General features: G+C 39.9%; 2 protein-coding genes across 4 annotated transcripts; one reads left to right on the top strand and one right to left on the bottom strand.

The window, feature by feature from the left end:
• Nucleotides 1–675: 675 nt before the first annotated feature.
• On the bottom strand, nt 676–9,861 carry LOC148325758 (protein crumbs homolog 1-like). Its single transcript, XM_088310707.1, has 8 exons — nt 9,673–9,861; nt 8,230–9,180; nt 6,289–6,839; nt 5,460–5,625; nt 3,609–4,512; nt 3,192–3,233; nt 2,034–2,156; nt 676–1,357 (listed from the first exon to the last, which is right to left on the bottom strand). The coding sequence occupies exons 1-8, from the start codon at nt 9,719–9,721 to the stop codon at nt 1,105–1,107; spliced, it is 3,039 nt and encodes a 1,012-aa protein (XP_088166833.1). The 5' UTR covers nt 9,722–9,861; the 3' UTR covers nt 676–1,104.
• zbtb41 (zinc finger and BTB domain containing 41) lies at nt 7,186–21,906 on the top strand. Of its 3 annotated transcripts, none has more exons than XM_088310709.1 (11): nt 7,186–7,273; nt 15,060–16,092; nt 17,131–17,338; nt 17,498–17,567; nt 17,705–17,852; nt 18,756–18,885; nt 18,975–19,070; nt 19,145–19,251; nt 19,990–20,095; nt 20,193–20,281; nt 21,016–21,906. In XM_088310709.1, the coding sequence occupies exons 2-11, from the start codon at nt 15,069–15,071 to the stop codon at nt 21,579–21,581; spliced, it is 2,544 nt and encodes an 847-aa protein (XP_088166835.1). In that variant the 5' UTR covers nt 7,186–7,273; nt 15,060–15,068; the 3' UTR covers nt 21,582–21,906. The 3 variants fall into 3 exon arrangements, with proteins under 3 accessions (XP_088166835.1, XP_088166834.1, XP_088166836.1); XM_088310708.1 differs by lacking the exon at nt 7,186–7,273 and adding an exon at nt 12,881–13,156; XM_088310710.1 differs by lacking the exon at nt 7,186–7,273 and adding an exon at nt 13,807–13,941.
• The last annotated feature ends 718 nt before the right edge of the window (nt 21,907–22,624 follow it).

The raw sequence follows: 22,624 nt of genomic DNA, 5'->3' as shown, positions 1-22,624 counted from the left end.
TGCTAGTTTCAAATGCACAATTGTATTTGGTCACTGCATTTAGCCACTTTTGTGACTAGTTTAAAAAAAGACCTACTAAAACAACCCCCCCAAGTAAAACAAAAAAAAACAGGACAATATGAGAGGAATAATTTACTTTTTTACGTTTGTCAACAAAGGATCTAATTGCAAGGTTAGAGAGTGTTGCACACAAATTAATTAGCCGTGTTTAACGCTTTGGACCTGAGGTAGGTGCACCCAAATCACAACTATTTTACTGATGTTCTCTTAAATCATCTGGAAAGAGCCCGAGTTTTTCTCACATACAATGCCCTTCAAAAGTATTGGAACGGCAATGTCAGTTGTTTTTATTTGATTGTTTACCGAAGACGTTTGGGTCTCAAAAGATGAGTATGAGACTAAAGTTAAGAATTCCAACTTTTATTTCAACTCAACTCAACTTTATTTATAGACCACTTCAAAAACAACCACAGCTGCATACAAAGTGCTGTAGGACAGAAAAAAAAATCAAACATATAAAAACAAAGACAGTCACAAATGTCAAACATAAAAACAACAAAAGACGATTAAAACAATACCAAATCTCATGCTCATGATGATAGCAGCAGAATGAAGTCCGAAGCCTACAAAAAATCATTTTGTCTGGCAATTTACAGAAAAATATAAACTACAACAAAGGACTTCATTGGGGGAAGCAAGTGAAGCACTTAGACTGGCCAAGCCACTCACCAGACCGTAACCCTATAGAGCATGCATTTCACTCCCTGAAGATGAGACTGAAGGGAGAAACCCCCAGAAACAAACAAAAGCATTTCAAAAGAAGATTGCAACAGTCATTCAAACAAATGACACTCTCTCCTGAGTTGTTTAACACACCTAGATGTGAACATAAAATGAAAGCTGGACTCCTGAACTTTTATCTCATAGTCATCCTTTGATCTGAAACCCAAATGTCTTCAGTATACAACAAAAACAAAGGAATTAAAGTCTTGTTTTTGCGTTAAAATTTAAGGCCTTATCACCCAGCCCAATGTTCATGTCCCCCCCCCCATTTTTGCTGTTTGCATTTCATTACTTTTCACTCCGTCTGTGTACAAATGTGAGCTAATCGTTAAACTGGAACCCCCACTCAATTTCGGGCTCGTCATCCAAGCGTATGATGAGGTAGGACACCAGCTGGAACAGGTTCTGCCACAGTCCCAGGAAGACGTAGATATAAAAGTCGCTCACGTCTATTTGGCAGTGGATACCTGAGTAATTCAAATCGCACACACACTCAAATCTGTTGATGTAGTTGATGCAGAAACCTCCATTCATACACGGGTCGGATGCACACTCGTCAATGTCCTTCTCGCACCTGCAGCCGAAAGAAAGGAGAGAAAGACAAAAGCATCATATAAAACATTGTTTCACTGTAGGGATCAGATGTGGAGCAATCTAATCAACTATACATTTACAACATTGGATATATACGCATGCATATTTTTTGCCATAGATTTAATTTTGTTAAAATAATTTAAAAAGCAATTCATTTGTACTGTAAAATCTCTTCACACCATTCCTTGCAATATTTCCATTTCTTGTGTTATTTCTGTCGATTGAGTCTCCATTCACAAAAATTTCCTCAAAGCATCTTTTTTTTTGTATTTCTGGCGTCCGTATGTGGATTCAATTATATGGAAGAGGATTAGGGCCAGTGAGGAAATAAAAAAATAAACCTTGGCAGGATTCTGACTAGCCTCAGAATTCCCACTTTAATCTTAGAATTCTGACTTTCAAGGGTGAATTCCAACTTCAAATTGAGAATTGTGAAAATAAAGTCAGAATTCTGACATTAAAGTGGGGATTTTCTCACTTTAAAGTGAGAATTTTGACTTTAATCCTGAATTTCTGACTTTAAAATAAAAATTTGGAGAATAAAGTCAGAATCCTGCCAACCTTTTTTTTTTCTTCACTGGCCCTAATCCTTTTCCGTACAATTAGTCCAACATAGGCGTTCGACTAAAATCAAATGCTAAAGATGCATCTCTTACCATTGTCCTGAGAAACCAGGTAGACAGGAACAACTGTTGTCCACTACTGAGCAATTCCCTCCATTAAAGCAGCTGAAGTTCCATTTTGCTCCGCTACATTTTGACACAGGCAGCTGAGGAAGACTTGACAGACCCCCCCCAAAAAGATACAAACAACATTAGAACAGTGGAGTAGTTACGTCTAGTATCCCGCAACGCAACTATTTCCCGTTATAAAACTCTCGCAGCACACCACAAAACAAAAACGTCACCAAAATAGTACTGCGTGCTGGTAGTGGAAGAGCATTTAATTTTTTTTGCCTGTTATTATACGTCACCAGCATAGATAGATAAACCAAGATAAGTTATTTGATGTAAATAATTAAATTTGGAAAATTGCTAATTTTCCATGGCACAGTATTTAGGAATCAACTACTTGAAAAGACTTGAGAGTACACTGAAAATATTAAATAATGAATGTAGTCAAACATGCCCCTCCCCCTCCATAGCAGGGGTTACCCTCCAGACCACCTCCACAATAAGTGAAATCCACCATATTGAACTACCCTAAATACTCCATGGCATGTTTTTATAGCATTATGGCACTCATTTTTGAAGGTCTTCAAACACACTTTTTAAATAATGCAAATCCACTTAAACACGTGATGTAATATATTTTGAGAGAGTAAGCGCAAGGGATAACACAAAAATATTGGACAGTGTAACAGTGTACCGATCTCATTGTGTTTACAGTAAACAAATGATTTTTTTTTTTTTTAACCGAACTAACAAACTCATCATGTCACAAAATGACGATGAAAATGAAACTACAGCCATTGGTTTTTGTCGGTGTAAAAAGCAGGCCTGAGTATTTTTCAGCAAAAACCAGACTGATCTAAGTGTCGTGTGTTTAGAACCTATTCCATCCAATTTTGGGCGACTAGGCGTGGTTCACTCTGAACTGGTATGCTCGCCAATCTCAGGGCAAATACGGACAATTTAGAGTGTTGAATAAAGCTATCAAGCTAACATGTTTTTAGAAGCTGGGAGGAAAACGGAGTACTCAGAGAAATCGCATGCAAACTGGGAAAATGGAAGTGCTAAGCAGTAGTCCACTGTGCCGTTAAACTGCTCAAATCTTAAAGTTAAACATGACTTCTTTAACGTTGCAGCACTTACGGGTTTGTCTCAATGTACCACGGGATCTCGGGAATTTTCACACTGTAAGAGACAAGTTTCCATCAGTACAAGAGTGGTCAAGATGTTTCAGGAGGGTGGGTCCCATTTGAGCATTTATTTCGATATCCAGCCAAGGTTTTTTTTTTTTTTTTACTAGTACACTCATTATCTTCATTAGTAAGACAATCCAGCTCACTAGTAGAACAACTTTGTCATACTAGTAACGTTTGATTCCGCTACGCTTATTACAACTTTGGCATGATAGAAGGACAACAAAGTATTTGAATTTTTATGTATCCGTCAAAAATCAAAATAGGTCACATTTGACCTGATCAGTATATGAGGGTTAAGCTTGATATTTAAAAACATGCTCAAATGGCTTTTTATGATGGATGGATGATGATGATTAAAACTAACTTGCAATATTGTCCCGTGAGGTTCTGGGGGCAGAGACATGAGTAGTTCTGGACTCCTTTGAGGCATGTCGCACCATTACTGCAATTGCTATTCTCACAAAAATCCACCTCCATCTCACACTGCGCCCCTGTGTACCCTTGCTCACACACACACTGGTAGCCCCCTGGAACGTTGCTACAGTCTCCATAAACGCACGGCTTGGCCACGCAGGGGTCGCTCGGTTCTTGGCACAATGGACCACTCCACGTCGAGGGACAATTGCAATGATGTAAGTCGAACAGGTCCTCACACAAACCCTTGTTCTGACAAGGGTTGGACGCACATACGCTTGCCCCCCAGCAGCCGTAGTGTGGACGGGCGTTGACGTTCAACTGCGAAACCTGCTCTTCCTGCGGCCTGAGAAGTTTCAAGTCTGCGTCCAAGTGAAAAGGAAGAAGAAGGCTTCCGATTTTTACAGGACCTAAACATCCTGAGAAACTCACTGGGGAGTCCAAGCTCAGCCCGCCTAGGAAAATGTCTGTTCCCTCCAAAAGAAAATCCAAATCCCCAGCACCTAACGTGGATATTTCCACTCTGCTTCCATCCACACTTATGATCCACTCAGAGGTTGGATTGTCCTTGTTGAGGCTCACAGAGTGCCACTGTCCATCACAGACGGGACTGTTACTCTGCATGGGGGAATTGTCCTGGTCCAATCCGGCCCGGTGCTCCACAACCACTCGGGAGTCCTGAAGGGAGACCGTGACGTATTTGGAGCGACTTTGTGCATGCAATATGGTGGCAGCAGTCTGTCTTGTGCGGAAGCTGAAAGAGACACTGGTGAGGCTGATGGTGCGGTTGTTCTTCGCATTCTTCCGGTAGTGCAAAATCCCACTTTCTGGGCGAATTGTTACGTTGGAAAGACCTATCAAAGGGAGGAAAAAGTAGGACATTAAGGATTTTTTGGAACGCTGACATTTCAAAAATCCACACTGACCATTCTTTAGAGAGGCTAATGACTTTTTATATTGCACTGTCTTGTTCTTGATACAAAGCTTGATTTAACGGATGCTTCAGCGAGTGACAACTTTACCCGCACCTTCTTCAGATGGTTGGGCATCATAATTTTACGCTAGAAGCCTTTGAATTATCTGAAGTCGGTACGCCAAAGCATCTGTTAAATCGAGCTTGTGTTTTTATTTCTGAGTTTCAGTGCAAGCCTCCAAATAGACTTTCCAGGGCGTTGCACGAACACCTGCTCTGAGTTTGGTGTTTTCATCTGATTTGTCAAGAATAGACCTTATTTCAAGGAACTTGCCATATCAATAGCTCGTGCTCATAAGGTGAAATATGTTTTTGTTTTTTTGTTTTTCTTTTTGGTTTTGTGACATTCTTCCTAAAATACACAAATATAACTAATTTATTACTTGGTGCATTCTAGGTTCACCCTGAGATGTCACCCCACGTCCAATATACAAAGTTAAAGTGAGAAGTGTTGACCGTATCTCCTTGCATCGCATACGTGGTCTCCTACAGGACTCATCACCGCAAACCTCCACCGGCATGTGGCGGCCGACTTAATCTAACCAGGGATTAACATGTATTAGAGGAATCCTGTGTAGGATCCCTGCTTCAACTCGGTTCCCTCCTGTAATCAGACACTCTGTAATTAATTGGTGCCTTCGCACAAGTCAGTGGACCGGGGAGACCGCATACACTTCCCTCTGGAGTTTACAACCCAAGATTAGATATGCTCGTACGGTATTTAGCCTTCACTAAAGTCCTAATTCCTTCTAAGACAGTGTCTTGATGTTCTTATCTTAATGATTTTCAAGGCGAGAAAAGTGTGAAATATATATTTATATCGCTCACACTCAAAGCCCTGCGAGCTCTGCTGGCATACAGTGGAGGTGGGACAGGGAGACAGCTCGCACCATTTCACCTCCTCACAGCGCTGCCCTGCCGTGTTCGGGGGGCAGTTACATGTGAAGTCATCCCACATGGAGTAACACGCACCGCCGTTGAGACAGGGGTTAACCTAGATTACAGAAAAAGATCAAATCAATCTACTTTTCTCATGACAGGGAGTATGTTCAAATGAGGCTGAATTTGCTCTGAGGTATCTCCATCCATTCATTTTTTTTTTTGTTGTTGCGATTATCCTCATTTCACAGATGGGTGAGCTGGAACGACTAAGTGTTTGCTAATTTTGTTGATTTCATTCAGTTTTTATTCTTTAGTCCAATCAAATTCCAGTCTTTGTAGGTTGCCATGTCGAATCAGCAGTGCAAGTCTACGCACATGGATCGGTTGTTTGTATTGATGGTTTCTGTAATTATGACATGATAGTGGTGGTATTATAGCAAGTAAGAACTTGCTGAAGTTTTGTAACAGAGTTTAAATATTCATTACTCTGCTGAAGTATAATTCCTGTACTGAATTATTTACATGTCTGGAAACTCGCACTTTCACTCCACTAAAAGAAAGACAACAAAAAGTCAGACATGATATTCTAACCACCCAATTAAAAAAATGCTCTTAATTAGTCCATTTATTTAATTATTTTCGATTCATAAGTAATAAGTAGAGCAAATACTGTACTTTAATACTTTCATTTTCAGGTACTTTATACAAGACTGCTCAATATCAAATGCACTGTCCACCACTGCCTATTGAATAAAATATATTGTCAGTAACGTACCGCGCACGCGTTGTCACTGCTGCATCCTGGCGTCACACTGATCAGCTGCTCCAATTTGTAAGATTCCACAACAGTTGTTATCGGATAGAACTGAAGTCGCTTATTATTCATCCTCAGATCTTGGACACACCCTTTAAAGTAGCCTCCAAATGTGGCCGAGGCCCTCGGGTCCGCTAGGCCACCCACAAAGACCTGATCCCCCCGATGGGCCCAGATGTGCCTTATGGGTCGTGAGCTTTGAACCTGAGCCGACCGGATCAAGGTTACCTCTGGACCGTCTAGCTTCACAGTCACCAGATGAAAATGGCCATCACTGATCACACTTTGGCCGAGCAAGGTCTCAAAGTTGTTGACTTGAATTTTGACTTTGCCCTGATCCAGCCAGAGCCGAAGGTACTGACTGGTGCTGTTGGCCAGGATCAGGAGGAGTCCTCTCGGCTGCCTGGTTCTAATGAACAAGGACACGGTCAAAGTCTCTCCAGGCTCATCATCTATTGAGAAGACAGCATAACTTTCCAAGTCTTTGCTCCCAAACCTTGCAGTGATGTACTCTGTGAAGGGAAAGAGAGAAGCACATTATTCTGTGTGAAGCTTGTATCGCAATGTACTTTTACCTCAACACACAGCCAATAATGTCTAAACAGCTCGCAACAAAAGCGAGTACACGCCTATGTGAAACTATCCAAAGCAGGTTGTATGAAACATTTCCCGTCCTGGGTGTCATGTGACATGTGATTAGTTTTCCAAGAGCTCATGTGTGAATAGGGAGCAGGTGTGTTCAATTTTGTGTTTTAATTTCGCTTGCTGGTCACTGGAAGTTCAATATGGCACCTCATTGAAAAAAACTCCTCCCCAGATATGAATAAAGATTTCCTAGTGTTGTCCCATGAAATGATGCGGTAAAATATTCACAAGAATGTGAGAAGTGAACTTATTTTGTGAGATTCTGCAGCTCTTATATGCAGTCTATCTTTGGCGTGATTTGGTAAGACTCTTTCATTTATTCCAGATAAGCTACTCAAGCCCACGTTTTTGCAAATCCTGAGCCCAGGTGTTCCTTGAATGCCTCCTCATTGCATGTGTCTGAACTCCCTGCTATTTCTACATGTAAGCTACTTTAAAGTCTGCTGACTAACCTTACTATCCTCTGCCATGGCTTTCGGCCATCCTGCAGTAACACTGGCTCACTTGACAAATCATGATCCGTTTGTCTACAGTCATTTCTTAATAAATCCTTTATTTATATTGTACTTTTCACAATTAAAAAGCAGTCAAGATGAAAAGTTGGTTCCTTTCCAACAAAGGAAAAGACGATAAAGTGAATTAAACTCTCCTTTTCCAACCACCGTTCTCACGCGATGGGAAGTACTGCCACTTGAGTCTCCAGAAACTACCATTATTTGAAGATGGATTTTAAAAAGCGCTCCTTTGATCACCAACATTGAGAAACAATGAAGAGACTAAACTAATAACCATGTAGAAATTAACTTCCCCCAGTCATCTTTCTTAAATTAACAGTGGGCATTTTGTTTTCTTATGGTCTAAATTACGGGCAACTAAAAATAACTACGTCTAATATTAACTTTGTATGTAGCATAATAGTAACTTACTCGCGATTCTTAGCTTCGTCTCCCAAAGTGTTTTCTTTTTTTTTTTTTGCTCTTGTATTCTCGGGCGTCTTTGTGTAGAGTCGGTAAACTTTTTTGGTGGGCTTCTGCTTTGAATATTGCAGCTGTGAAGGATTATGGGTAACATGTTTTCGGAAAGTTTGGTCAGGAATAACCTATGTTAAAAGTGGCACCACTTTGAAGCATTTTTAGAATTTAAACAACCCTTCCATCAAGGACTACTGGTTTTCCTTGCATGAAGAAGATAGGAAAGGAAAATCCTGAAGCAAAAACCTGAATCTAAAGCGACCCATATACTTTAGTAACATCTTACCATCTGCACAGTTGCCACCCTCATAAGGTCGATGGCACTCGCATGTGTAACTCCTCCAGCCCTGACTCACGCAGCGGCCTCGGTTCTGGCATGGTCCGTCGTCGCATTTGTCGTTGTTATTGCATCCCATTGTCACATTAACCTGAGCGTCAGAACCCTTGGTCGACGTATTCGGCACCACCCGATGGGAATCCACAAGCACATCTCGTAAGCAACCCAGAAAAGCACGCGGAGGTTCTGTTTTGTAGCCGGGAGCTGCTCCTATGAAGAGGCTTTGACGCACCGTCCCAGGTTGAGGGAGAGCGGAGGCTGCCTCAAGAACTTGGACATCGGTTGGTTTGCTTTCCCTGGCACAGTTTCCCTCAGTACAGAGGAGCCGGATCAGGCTGACCACTCCGCCGAGTGAGGCCTCCAGTGTGTGCCATTTGTTGTTGGAGATAAATTCTGGTAGCTGCTGAACCAATGTGCTGGATCCTTGGTTTTTGAGACTGTGGAGGCACAGATGTCCATCCGTTAGCTCAATGCTAAGAAGGAGGCCAGCCACTCTGCGTTGCAAGAGAGTCCCAAAAAGTTTTTCTGTCCGGAAGCTGAGTGTAACATTCAGAGGGGCTTCTGGGTCAACCAGATGAGTCTCTATGTACATGTACCCTTGGCTCTCAAATGAAAAAACAGTGGAGGTCTGACATTTGGAGCCTGAGAAGCCGGCAAGGCAGATACAGGAGTAAGTGTGTTTCCCGTGTACAAATAAGGGAGAGCATATGCCACCGTTTTCGCATTGGTTGTCATCGCATCCCGAAAGTGCAACATTGCAGGTCTGTCCCCCGTATAGACGGCCGTGTAGGCTCTGCTGGGAGCAAAGGCATCTGAAACCGCCAAGGTGACTCTCACACACGCCGCCATTCCAGCATGGCTGTAGTTCACATCCGTTGATGTCACTATCAGGGAGTATGCCTAGAAAAGATTGCATCATTATGATATTTGTTATTGTGAAGTGAGATGAGTGGAGTTTGCTATCACCATAAAGCGCTTGTGTCTCAAGTTACTGTGAAAACAATCAAACAAATGACAAAAATCGAATAAATTAAGCCGAGCCCATGAATAATTTAAAGCGAATTAAGTTTAGTCCCTTGGTTAAGCAAATCACAAGTCAAGTTAAACAATTTTGTTTATTAGAGGTAGAGCAGAAACTGATTTGAATCGGAAAATCGTTTTTATTGAAAAGATGCCAGTGCATCGAATCCAATCAAATCGTTCCACATTCAACTATATTGAGATACGTATCGAATTGTCTTCTATTGGAGCGATACAGGAAGGAAATGCCACATTTTCAGGACTGACAAGTTCTTTCATATGCAAGTAAAATGACTAAAAACCCCTTTGCTTCATATTATGTAGAATTGACCCACACCATACACAATCGAATCATATATACTGTTTGCCTACCTTCAAAAAGCCACCATAAACTCCAAATATGCACAATGAATTTTAACATTGTCCTCCTCGAATCCTCCAAATTAATAGTTATTCAGGAATGTCCTCATTTTGCACCAAATCCAGCTGGGGAATTGTATGCAGCGCCATCATCATGGCTGCTCCTCCATGCATGCATGTGTGCTCAGTGGCGCGCTTGGACCGTGGCGAGCCAAGATTGGAGAGATTAGGCTAATGCACTTACAATGTCTTACACTTTAATTGTGTTGGCAAATGGAGTGCTCCAACCTGCAAGCTAATTCGAGTGATCCCTCCGAGGAAGATTTGACTCTGAACTGTGTTTTTTTTTTTTTTAATTAGAAAACAGAGTTTGGTTCAGTGGAAACAATGTACAATTAAAACCTAAGTGTTCACAAAAACTTCTCCAGTTGATATAATTGTCAACCACACAATTCCATTTATGCAATTTAAAACATTTCTTATTATTCTTATTATTAAGTGAGAAATGCAAATATTTTTCAGTATTTTCTTCTCATTTTCATTCTTTTTTAAAGCAAAAAATAATGTTTTGCACTGTAGTATGTAATCAACAGTAAATAAAACGTGACAGTTTTAGACACAGTCAAGATGAGGAAATCACAAATACAATATTTTCTCATTCAGGGCAATATTTTCCTTGGTGGACAAAAAAAACAGCAGAGTGCTTTGTGGTATAATGCCTCAAACTTGTATTCTTTATTTACTGATGAATTAGCATTTTAAAGGGATCCTAGTGCCAGAATGGTTGATTTTTTTTGAACAAGCTAAATGTTTGTTTTTTTGTTTTTAATTAGGAGAGGCATATAAACTTGTATTTTAATACTAATTAATTTTTATTTATTTTTATGTTATCAATTTGTTTTGGAGAAATCAGCACAAAACAAAGGAGTTCAAAAACGCCTGGTAATGATCAACATGGCCACGTCCCACTCCCCCTTCCTCCATGTCTTGGTGGGAGTCACATTAGGGACCAATCACAATTTGTCCATTCAAAGTCATTGTGAAAGTGTTTTGCCATCTAACGATATCAAAATAACGGGATTAGCAGGCCCCAAAATGTGGACATCTCTACTTCGGTCCACTTCACCCTCTGAAAACATCACAAAAGGATTTGCCCTTGGTTGAATGAAAAGAAATTGACAAAACGAGCAGCTTTTGTTTTTTCAGTTTTTTTTAAATAAGTCATCAAGATATGCAAACATTGTGTTCCGAGAGGCTTTTGTTCGTTGGTCGTTATATATTAGATTTTAAAACACAAGTGTTTCTTGACTTGCAACTGCCGGCTTCGTCCTGAGATTTAACAAAATCTTAGCGTAGCAAAATGTCGGAAAACTAAAACCAATCACGTGTACCTCATCTCTCGCCCAAAGACAGGTGGGATTGGCTCCAGCACAGCCGCGACGTCTAGTGTGGATAAGCAGCTCAGAGAATGGATAGATTGGTGAAATGTTTCTGGCATTTGTTTGCAGTTCTGTAGCCATCAAGTGTAATCTCAAACATTTGGTAGAGAATTTTATTCAAAATTCCTTTGAGTCTGTTGAAAATAAATCATTCATTATGCTTATGACTCATCCAGGGGTAAAAACCATCACATTTAGACTTTGTTTCTTTTTTCTTAGTGTAGTTGTTTAACAAACAAAATGCAATTGTGCGGAACAAATTGATATGAAAGTAGTTTGAAAAAAAAAATAGTGTGTCATTTATTTTAGCTACAGTTTTAAAGGAAAATATGTCTGTGGATGCATTCACACTCCACTAGCACTAGCTAAGTCTTTTGTGGTATTGTCAATCTAACGTTTACAATGAAATTCTTCAATGGCACCGGAGAAAAAAAAAAGGAAGCATGTCTGAAAATACATCAGTATTCAATTCATATTAGTTTTCATGCTGTGAACACGTGCATGTACTGTAGCATGTTCTCAGAAATCTGTCCTAAGTATACTTGGCACAGCTTCTTGCTGGCTTGAGGCATAAACTTTCAAAGGCAACTCGGGTCAATTCCGCTAATCTCAGTCTGTCCTTGAAAGGCTCCGTAGTAAACTGAATATAAAGCTGGAAAAATTTTAGGACAGCCTTTTTTTGTTTGTTTTGTAATTGTAAAAGAAGGGTTATCAAACTCTTTCCGTTCGGGGACCCCCATAAAGAGATTTTCCCTTCATCATCCTAATTAATAATCCATTAATTATAATTCTAACAATTATAATTAATAAATCATAACCTTCTTATACTGTATATCCCTAAATGCCACCGGAATTAAAAAGTTGCCTAGTTTTAAGAAAAAAGTAAGAAATTTATTAAAAAACTATGGCATCGGTTTTAATATTTTTTTTTTTAGGGAAGGGATACAAGAATAAAACCTGGCAAAAAAATGCCAAGATGAAGTCGCAATGATGTGAACTGAGGGAAGAAAATTACATCTTAACATGTGATTTTGTATCTTAAAACCGCACTGTTTAAAAGTACTTTATTTATTGTTAAATAGACAGATCAACTGTTCAAATGCCTTTTAGTACTGAGTATTAAGCACCGTTACTAAGTACTGTTAAAAATAGTTTGTTAATTGTTCCACAAACACTCGCACAATACACATCATATACAATACAATACAATACAATACAATACAATTGTGTTTATTTTAGATATTATTTTTTATTTTATTTATTTTACGTAAGTTATATTTATATTTTTATTGTATTTTTCTCTTTTGTATTTATTTTCATTGTATTTATTTCATTCATACTTTTTATTTATTATATTATTAATGTACAAGTTTCTAATTCCTTCTTTAGTATTCATGAAAGTAATGCCATAGATTTATTTGTACGGATCTTTTACAAGCAAAATAATTTTATTGGTACATCCATCCTCAAAAAGTATTACAGCTTACAACTCAGAAATTTGATTAGCATATCTTGAACTTTTTTGTAAAAGATTTTTCAAACAGTCAAGAGTGTGGACATTCATCCATCCATTCTTTACATACAAACATCTCTCTTGTGTGAAAACGCAGCATTTGTGTACCTTAAATATTACAATATTATTTTAATACTGTCTCTAGTATGTAATATCTTGACCTCTCGTGCCGTTCATATTAAAATTCGACTACATTACCCAAGAGTCCATAGTACGGGAAACGTATCGTCCCACAGCAACACTTCCGATTTTGTGTTTGTGCTTTTTTTCTTAAACACGGATGTATATTTTGTGTCTTATAATATAACTATTAATTTAACATGACCGATTCATTGTAAAATTTTACTACGTAATATATATTTTAAAACAATAATTGAGCAACCAATGGGCGATTCGTTTGTTGCGACGTACCCAAGGAATGACGGAAGGAAGGAGTGTCGTTTCCGATATAGAGAAAATTATTATTCCTTCGTTTTTTTTCCTCACAACAGGAATATTTGGCTCGCCTTCACATGTGTTTTTGAATACGGCTCACGTATTTGAGGTATGTTTTTGTCAAAATAAAACAAAAAACTCAAAAATTGCAACGCTAATATCCGTAAGCGCATTGAGGTTGTTTGTCAACATCTCCTCGGAGGGGGGCCCTGTGTGTACTGTGGCTGCTAGCACGTTGGGGGTCCTTGAGGTGGAGAGCAAACGCACAACCGCAGCTCTTTCTTTTAATCAAGAATGGAAGTGCTTTGCAATTACCTTATTATTATGTTATACCTATTACCTTACCATAAGTAACACAGTTTTGAGGGTTGTTTTAAAGCCAATGACAGACACACCACTAGCAAAACGCCCTTTGTTGTTATTGTTTATAGCCGACTAACATCCTAAGCATTGATTTGATTCATGTACAATTCGATGCATGTTTTTACACACATTTAATATAATATACTGTAAACGTCAAGTACACCGGATTTAGTCGTAATACGATAAAAAGTCTACACACCCCTGTTTAAATGGCAGTTGTTTGTGATGTAAAAAATAAACAACTTCTTCCACAGTAAATGTGACGTATAACCTATAAAGTTCAATAGATTTTTTTAATTTAAGTAAACTTAAACGTGAGATAATGTGGTTACACAACTGCACACCCTCTTATAAACTGAGATGTTACTGTGTTCAGGATTAACCAATCACATTCAAATTTGTGTTAAATACAGTAGTTGTCACCTGATACCATTTAAAATTCCACAGATTAACCCCAGATAGAGTTCAGATATTCTAGCAAGCCTTTTGTGACATTTTTGATTTTTTTAGAAGAAGATGGAACATTTTATGGTAAGACTGACTGAAGTGTTCATAGTTTCTTTCACTTTGTCTAAGAACCCATTTCCAGTAGAAGAAAAACATCCCCGAAACATGCGTCATTGTAGGTGTGGTGTTCATTCGATGACGAGCAGTGTAACTTTACAATTGCAATTGCGGCCAAAAAGTTTAATCTTGTTTTCATCGGATCATAACAAAATCTCCCAAACACAAGAGGGAATATATGCGTTTGAAATAAATCAGTCCGTCAGCGTTGGCATAGAACCTCCAGGCTTCTCAACTGCTAGAAAGTGTGACAAAAAAAGTCAACAAAAGCCTACTTTACCATCTGGGTTTTATTTGGGGTTAATTAGCAGCACTTTAAATGGTGGCAGGGGTATGCTGCTTCTATTTTACATTAATATGAATGTAAAGTTACGAAAAGGTGTGCACACTTGTGTAATCTCATTAACTCACGTTAACGGTGGAATTAAAAAAAAATGTCATTTTTCAGACTACAAAAAACAGTCATTTGAACACGAGTGTATAGTCTTTTTATAGGCACTTTTACAGCTAAAGCTTGCCTTTGCATATTCAATAGAGGCTTGATTTATAATGTAAATTGTTGAATAAGTATTCAAGTAAGGACATGTATATTTACAGTGTACAGCCCTGAATCACAGAAAAGGCTCAAAGTTCTTAATATGTCCTGTAAGATACGCTGAAGATCACAATAACTTCTAAACCTGACAGTCCACAGTTAACAGAGGGCAAGGAGAAATGAAAAAATAAGAGTAGGCGCCGCAGATTGCATAATTCCCGTTCCGGGATGACCAGGCTGCAATGGAGTCCATGTGGGCAACATTTAACTCAAAATGTTAAGTAGAATAATGTAAGAGTCAATTTAATAAGATGAAGCGCCGCCAAAAGTCTCCTTTGAAGAAGCGGACGAGGAAATCTCCATAGCAGCGCCTCGGAGGAGGTGGTACTCCTCAGATCTTGTCTAGATCAGTCATAGAAATTGTTTATTGTTGTCTTTTAGATTCCAGTGATGTACAACTGCGTTGCATCATATATTGCAAAGTGTTTTTAATGTATCAATGTCATCGTTTGTCTTAGATGTTCATGCACTTACTTGTTTTGCTCCTCAGGATTAATTCATGCTATCCTCAAGTGCTCCAATGAAGAAAAGAACAAGCAATTCTTCGCCTGCCAAATACAGCAGGCAAAGCAAGGCTTTGAAACACGACATTACACCGCCTGGCACCTCAACCAGCTCTGCAGTGACCCTACAAGCAGTCCCACAAATCCGGCACTTGACCATGGTGAATCACAGTCTCAACCTACTGAACTTCTTGAACGAAGATCGGACTCGGCAGAGGTTCTGTGACGTATCCGTATCCGTGGGTGGAAAGCTGTACGGCGCCCATAAAGTGGTTTTGGCCCACGGAAGCAGTTACTTTCATGCCGAGCTTTCCAAAAACCCCGCTATGACCCACGTGACTCTGGATCACGTGGAGGACTCAGTTTTCGAGCACCTCCTTGCCTTGCTGTACACATCGGAGTGCGTTATTGCCGAGACGGAGCGCCAGGCTGTGACTGAAGCAGCCCGCTTCCTGGACATGATGGATGTCTTAAAGCTGCTGTGTGAAGAAGGGCCAAACAACGACCCTGCGAGTGGTGATGAGACCAAATCACTAATAATAGCCACTCAAGGCTCATTGGATCAACCAGTTTGCATAGAAAACTCACCACAGGACACAAGTTTGACTGATGATCAGGCACAAACTCCAAGTAAAAGCCCGAAGATGTCTTGCAATAATGAAGCTACCATGCGGAGATCTGCTCGAAGGAGGAAACCACCGACCAAGTATAAGAAAGACGATATGGAGTGCGTGAACAGCACTGAGGAAACACAAATAACTCAATCACCAGAGGAGCAGTTTGAAGAAAGATGGAATGAAGAAGAAGCTGCAGAATACAAACTGGTAGTGGATGAAACTAGATCATCACACGTGGAAGATAGTTGGGGTGACGAGGAAGAAGAGGGCCCGATTGAGGAGGCCGGTAAAGCACCAGCCCCAGGTCCCGTTTATCCCGAAGGTCTGACCCCTGTCATCATCCGCATCGCCAGCAAGAAGATTCTCAAGTGCCCCAAATGTGACAAGACCTTTGATCGAGCAGGTGGGAATGGTGAAGTTTTTGTAGCTTAAACATCACAGGTCGCAAAAGTACTCACACTGTGTACTTAAGTCGAATCACAGATACATTACATTAAAAAAAGAATCCGGTGCAAGTTCTGTTTTGACTGCTTTAATTGAAGTCTCTCTAAAGTGAATTCAAAAGATTTGTTTCTAAATATGTTTCAAGATAATTGGTGAAAATGTGTAAAAACTGAGACCTAGGTAGTACTCGATAGCAAACTTATAGCATTAAACTGTTTTAAACCATTACAGCATACAAGTCTGCATTTGATAATTTGACAAAAACATAGAATAGTTAAATAAAATCGATCATACTAGTGATGCTGATTATAAATGAATTAATTTTGGCAGATTTCTATTGTCAAGGCAGTGTGCACATAAATTTTGGCATGGTTCTCAAATGAGCATTAGAGGTTGTTGTTTGGTGCTCTTCTTTTTCCTCCGACCAACTGCCCTCATGGATGAACTTAAAGACTTACAGCCATCTGGGCAAGGTTTAACGTTAATATGCGTAGACACCTAATATAACTGAATCAATGTTTTTCAGTTTTTATTTTCTGATCCAACCACATAGGTATTCCGGGGCTACAAAATTTTGGCTTATTAAAAACACCACCATTTACTGTTTTATTTAAAAAAAATATAGTCGGCCGACTGGTCAGCATGTTGGCCTCACAGTGCAGACGTCGTGGGTTTGATTCCGGCTCCGGCCTTCCTGTGTGGAGTTTGCATGTTCTCCCCGTGCCTGCGTGGGTTTCCTTGCAAAGTAGGTTAATTGGACACTCTGAATTGCCTCGAGGTGTGATTGCAAGTGGGACTGGTTGTTGGTTTTTGTGTGGCCTGCGATTGGCTGGCAAGCAGTTCAGGGTGTACCCCGCATACTGCCGAAGATAGCTGGGATAGGCTCCGGCACCCCAGCGACCCTAGTGAGGAGAAGCGGTACAGAAAATGGCTAGATGGATGTATTTGAAATTCATGTTTTTCAACTTACATCATTGGTGATTCCTGTGTCTACTAGGGAAGTACGAGAGTCACACCAGAGTGCACACAAAAGAGAAACCCTTCCAGTGTGACGTCTGCCTGCAGCGCTACTCCACCAAATCCAACTTGACTGTTCACAAGAAGAAGCACGCCAGCAACGCTCCCTTCCAGATGAAAGAGCACAAGTGTCCCTTCTGCAATAAGCTGCACGCCAGCACTAAAACTTTGGCCAAGCACGTCCGGAGGTGAGACCAGGTGCCCTCGAGTTTCGGAGGGGATCATAAAGCACCAACGCAGTGCATCTAGCATGCGCACACTCATGAACCCATGATGCATACACAGCTGTATCCGGATGTTAAGGGATTCAACACCAACCAACATGTTGTTCTCCTCTGTCCTGCCAGGTTCCACCCAGAACACCTCCAAGAGTTTCTCAGTAAGAGGAAGCGGAAGAGTGAAGGCTGGAAATGTCCTGTGAGGGCTGCTGTTAATTTAATTTAATTTTATTCAAATGTTTCAGACCCTGACTTAATTGCATACCACTATCTAGTAATCATAACATGTATTTAATGAAATGACTTAAATCCTTCTTTCCTCTCTTGCTGAGCCAGATTTGCCTGAAGTCTTTTACCCGAAGGACTCACTTGCAGGAGCATATGATCCTGCACACCCAAGAACGGCCGTTCAAATGTGCTTTTTGTGATGAATACTTCAGGTCCAGGTTTTCCAGGCTCAAGCACCAAGAAAAGTACCACCTGGGTGAGCAATAAGAGGGAAAATTATTCCTGAAAATATATATTAGAGTTTGACTTGTGTGTTAAATATTTAAATAAAATGATACCTGTAATGTTAGATTAGTTCAGTTGTTGGAGAAATAATCCACAGGTCAAATTTTCTCAATCCTAAATCCTCTGTTAACTGCATAGACAATTTCAAGTAAAACGTTAACTCTCTTACCTGTCATACACATTAAAAGTAAGCACTGTAATAAACCTTTGTTAACCTTAAAAAAAAAAAAAAACTATAGTGTGATATCCACTGTCTTAATGTAGCAGTTTTACTCTTACATATACATTAAGAAAATATGAATTTAATTAATAAGTAATACAATAACAGATGAGGATGAATAATTTCACTTTACTCTTTCATTTATACAAAAGTATTTTCTAAAATAATTTGTTCATAAGTTATAAATAATGAGCTGGGATAGGCTTGTCGCCCTTGTGAAGATAAGTGGTTTGGATAATGGATGGAACTCTTTACATAAATGCAAATAAAAAAAATATTTTACATTGAAAAAGTAATAGTAGGAATGCTTAACTGCAGTCGAGTATTAGCAAGTGAGCAAGAATTATTTAATTATAAAACTCTCAAAAATAATTAACTAGTTATCCATAATAAAAATACATTCAGCATGAATTAAACTGGTTAATTATTTAAAAAAAATGCTTATTAAAAAATACAATAATTATTAATACAACAACAAATTTATTTTTAAAATAAACAAATAATTAGTTAATCAGTTAAAATTAACATTTCCAAATTTGCATGAATTAATATTTTATTATTCAATTTAATTTTCTGACCAGCACCACTCCGCCCTAATCACCAACCCGTACTTGACTTCCGTTCATTTTAAAAAAACACCTTTCTCATTTTCAGGACCTTTTCCTTGTGAGATCTGCGGACGAAATTTCAATGATTCCGGGAACAGGAGGCGGCACATTGAATGCACACATGGAGGGAAAAGAAAGTGGATGTGCTTTGTGTGTGGAAAATCAGTAAGGGAAAGGTGGGAAAGGATCTTTCTCACACTGTCTAAGTGACCATTTGTTCGAATGCTGCCTTTGAAAACATTTTTTTTTTTTTTGTTGCTGGTAGAACAACGTTGCTGGAACATATGCGGATCCACAGTGGCGAGAAGCCTCACGTCTGTAGTCTCTGTGGGCAAAGTTTCCGCCACAAGAGCTCATACAGGTTGGTCACAGGAGATTTGGGTTTTATTTATTGCCTTGAATGTGAATTTCTTTGTGATTGCGTATTTTTAACAGGCTCCACTTAAGAATGCACCGTAACGACAGGCGCTACGAGTGTGACGAATGTGGGAAGACCTTCGTACGCCACGATCATTTGACCAAACATAAGAAAACGCACTCTGGTACAGTCCTCTTGAACCCCCAAAAATATTAAATAATGATCCTCACAACATTGCAGCAGAAGTGTTTCTCACTGCCAAAAAGAAGGTGGTGGGAAGTATTGGTGGTTTGCATACGCGTGACCTGATTTACGAGTTTCTTGAGACATTGACTAAGGAGCAAAAAATGTGAGATAGGAAGTGTTGTGTGGCGGCGGTGACCTCAACTCAGTAGATTTGACAATAAGCAGAAGCTGGCTAGACAGTGAACAGTTGTTCAAAAAAGACGCTTGAAGCAGTCCAATGGTTGAATTTTACTCTCAGACTAAACATAAAAAAACTAATGTGTCTAATGAACTTGCATGTGTGCCTTGAGAGTTTAACTAGTTTTGGACAAATAGCAGTCTATGAATATTGTACTTTATAAAAACATACGGTAATGACGTGATTAAATAAAATGGAACAAATAAAAACAGTTTTTGCCACATTTTTACCTTTGTTATAATGGTCATTGTGCTACTCCTTCTGCGATTGCAGAAATTTGTATGACCAAGAGTTTCACCACTGACTCAGTAAGGTGCAGTAATATTACTGTCATTAAAAAAACAAGTATAAATATATATACCACGATAAAAGAAATCACCCCTCAAAGCAGTTTTTTTCTCACTACTCATGTATTGCATAATGACATTTTGACACCCCAATTTACCACCTCCGCCACCACTGTATTTGACTATTTCTAGTATACATTCTTTATTTCAGAGGAAAAAGCTCATCAGTGTGAAGAATGCGGCAAGTGTTTCCGGCGCCAGGATCACCTAGCGGTTCACTACAGAACTGTTCATTTGGGGGAGAAAGTGTGGCAGAAGTGTGTTGTCAACATATATGTGTATCTTACATTTATTATACCCGTATTATTCTGTCTTTGATCTGTAATTTTTTTATCTTCATTCGTATTGTTGTAGGTATAAAACAGCCACACATCAATGTGACGTTTGCAAGAAAGAATTTAAAGGAAAGTCCAGTCTGGAAATGCACTTCAGGACCCACTCAGGTGATTGTTTTATTGTATTGTTCATAATTTATATATTCACATTTTTTTAAATTCTCCAATTATTTGCTGACAAGCCCTTTTGCTTTTTTGGCCTTCAGGCCAATTTATGAAAATATTGCTTTAGCGCCATCTTGTGGATTATCTGTGTTGTCATTAGGTTGAATTCATTTTGTCCATGTGATCGCGTCAGTTTGAGCTACCGTGTTGATTATGCTGGTCCGATGGTCCCCAATCGTTTTTTTCGCCACGGACCCGTTGCCCGAGCGATATTTTACAGACCGACAAACATTCATTGCCCACGGTGGGGCGCGTGGTCGGTGGTGGAGGGTGGAGGGGCTGGCTGTTGCCCATTCCTGCCCGGTCCATAACGTACATATTGGCCACACTTTAAACTAAATTAAAATGAAAAAAAAAATACATCAGAGCGATTGAGTATCTACTTAATGCAGTTGTTTATGTAACGTATTTATGATGGTTTTCATGTTTTATGAACAACTCTGTTTTAAGTGTTTTTAGCCACTGAATATGCAATTCCAAATTTAGCGGGGGTTATCAACGATTTGAGGATTTTTGGTGTTCATGACAGGGCTTTGACCCGATCCACCATGGGTGCATTGTACTAGTGTTGTCATGTTAGAGCAATTTTGACTTTGATACGATTATATACCAATCCTGCAATACTACACTGTACATAATTTTGATTTTGTCATTTGTTTGATTTTCCTGCAAAAAAGGTGAGAAACCCTTCACTTGTCCGGAGTGCCACCAGACGTTTCGGATCAAAAAGACCTTGACCAAGCACATGGTGATCCACTCGGACGTCCGTCCTTTCAACTGCCAACAGTGCAACGCCGCTTTCAAGAGAAAAGATAAGCTCAAGTATCACGTGGACCACGTCCACAATAGCCGCTTTCTAGAGCAGCCACTCAGTGGAACCCTTGGCCAGGACAAGATGGGCCCGAATTCTTTTAGTCCGGAACCCAAGTCGACAACTTCGGACGTCTGTGTGCCTGATACTTTAGACCCCGTTCAGATGGCGGTTAGACCCGGGCAGGGCCATTTGGACACTCATGCAAGCATGCAAGTTGAAGAACCGCAGCCGAATTCGGGTTACCAAAATTCAGAGTTGGCATTTTTAGAGAAATACGCCCTGGCGCCCCAGTCAGCTGACATTGCTCCCCCGGTGAGGCCCGATCAGATGCTAGACACCCAAGAGCAAGCGTACCTGGGAACACTGCTCAGTTTGGATTCCACATCCTCTGTGGAGAACATCTCAAACACTGACCAAAGTCATCGGTGAAACACTCGGGGCAGTATTGCGAAATGAAGGAGAAACAAAGGTTACTCGATGTACAACCGTGAATTATGACAGTGGTACCTTGACTTAAGGGTATTTATTCTACTAATTGCATTTATGAGTGCGCTTCAGACACGCTCTAGTGAATTGGGAAAAAAAGGAGAGCGACGCAGATGCACTAAAAATGCCGAGGACACATTTGAAATCTGATCGGTTCAAGAAACAGTCCCATGGCTGATACAACTTGTTTGTTTTTGTTTTTTTGCTTTGTGTTGCAAGACAAGTTTTAAACCAAATGCAAACAAAATGAAAAGGTGTGCTCATTGAACTTACCGTGTGGTAATTGGCCAATTTGCACTGGAATCAGAGCTTGTGATGTCACTCAATAGGCTCTGCCTCTTAAAGACAAACGTCAACACTTGAATGCTACAGTGGAGGTTTGTGTCTTTTGGCTTTGTTGTGTGTTCCAAAGCCATTTTATTTATTTACATCCTCCTTCATTATGTTTTTATAGTTATATTCCAAAATATGATTCTACTTTTCTTAATTTGACACTTTAAACGTCAAAGTTGGCTTCATTTGAACAATTTTTAAGCTACAGCCTTTAGAAATTGTGATCTAAAAACGGAATATTTTATTGAAAACACTGGCACCTAATGGGCTAAAATGTAACAAGAAAATTGTGTTTTATGGTGGTTTGGAATAGATTAATAGTGTTTCAAATTAGGGCGGAACGGTGGCCGACTGGTTAGCACGATGGCCTCACAGTGAGAAACCCCATCGGTCGTGGGCTCCGGCCATCCTGTGTGGAGTTGGCATGTTCTCCCCGTGCCTACGTGGGTCTCCTCCGGGTACTCCGGTTTCCTCCCACATTCCAAAAACATGCATGGCAGATTGATTGGACACTCTAAATTGCCCCCTAGGTATGAGCGTGAGCGCGGATGGTTGTTCGTCTCTGTGTGCCCTGCAATTGGCTGGCAACCAGTTCAGGGTGTCCGTGTGATAGCTGGGATAGGCTCCAGCGCCCCCCGCGACCCGAGTGAGGA

Source organism: Idiotropiscis lumnitzeri, chromosome 12, assembly GCF_059441095.1.
Source record: "Idiotropiscis lumnitzeri isolate Australia: NSW breed Sydney's pygmy pipehorse chromosome 12, RoL_Ilum_1.0, whole genome shotgun sequence".
Lineage (NCBI taxonomy): Eukaryota > Metazoa > Chordata > Actinopteri > Syngnathiformes > Syngnathidae > Idiotropiscis > Idiotropiscis lumnitzeri.
The sequence above is the reverse complement of the archived record's forward strand: the minus strand, read 5'-3'. Positions and strand labels throughout refer to the sequence as shown.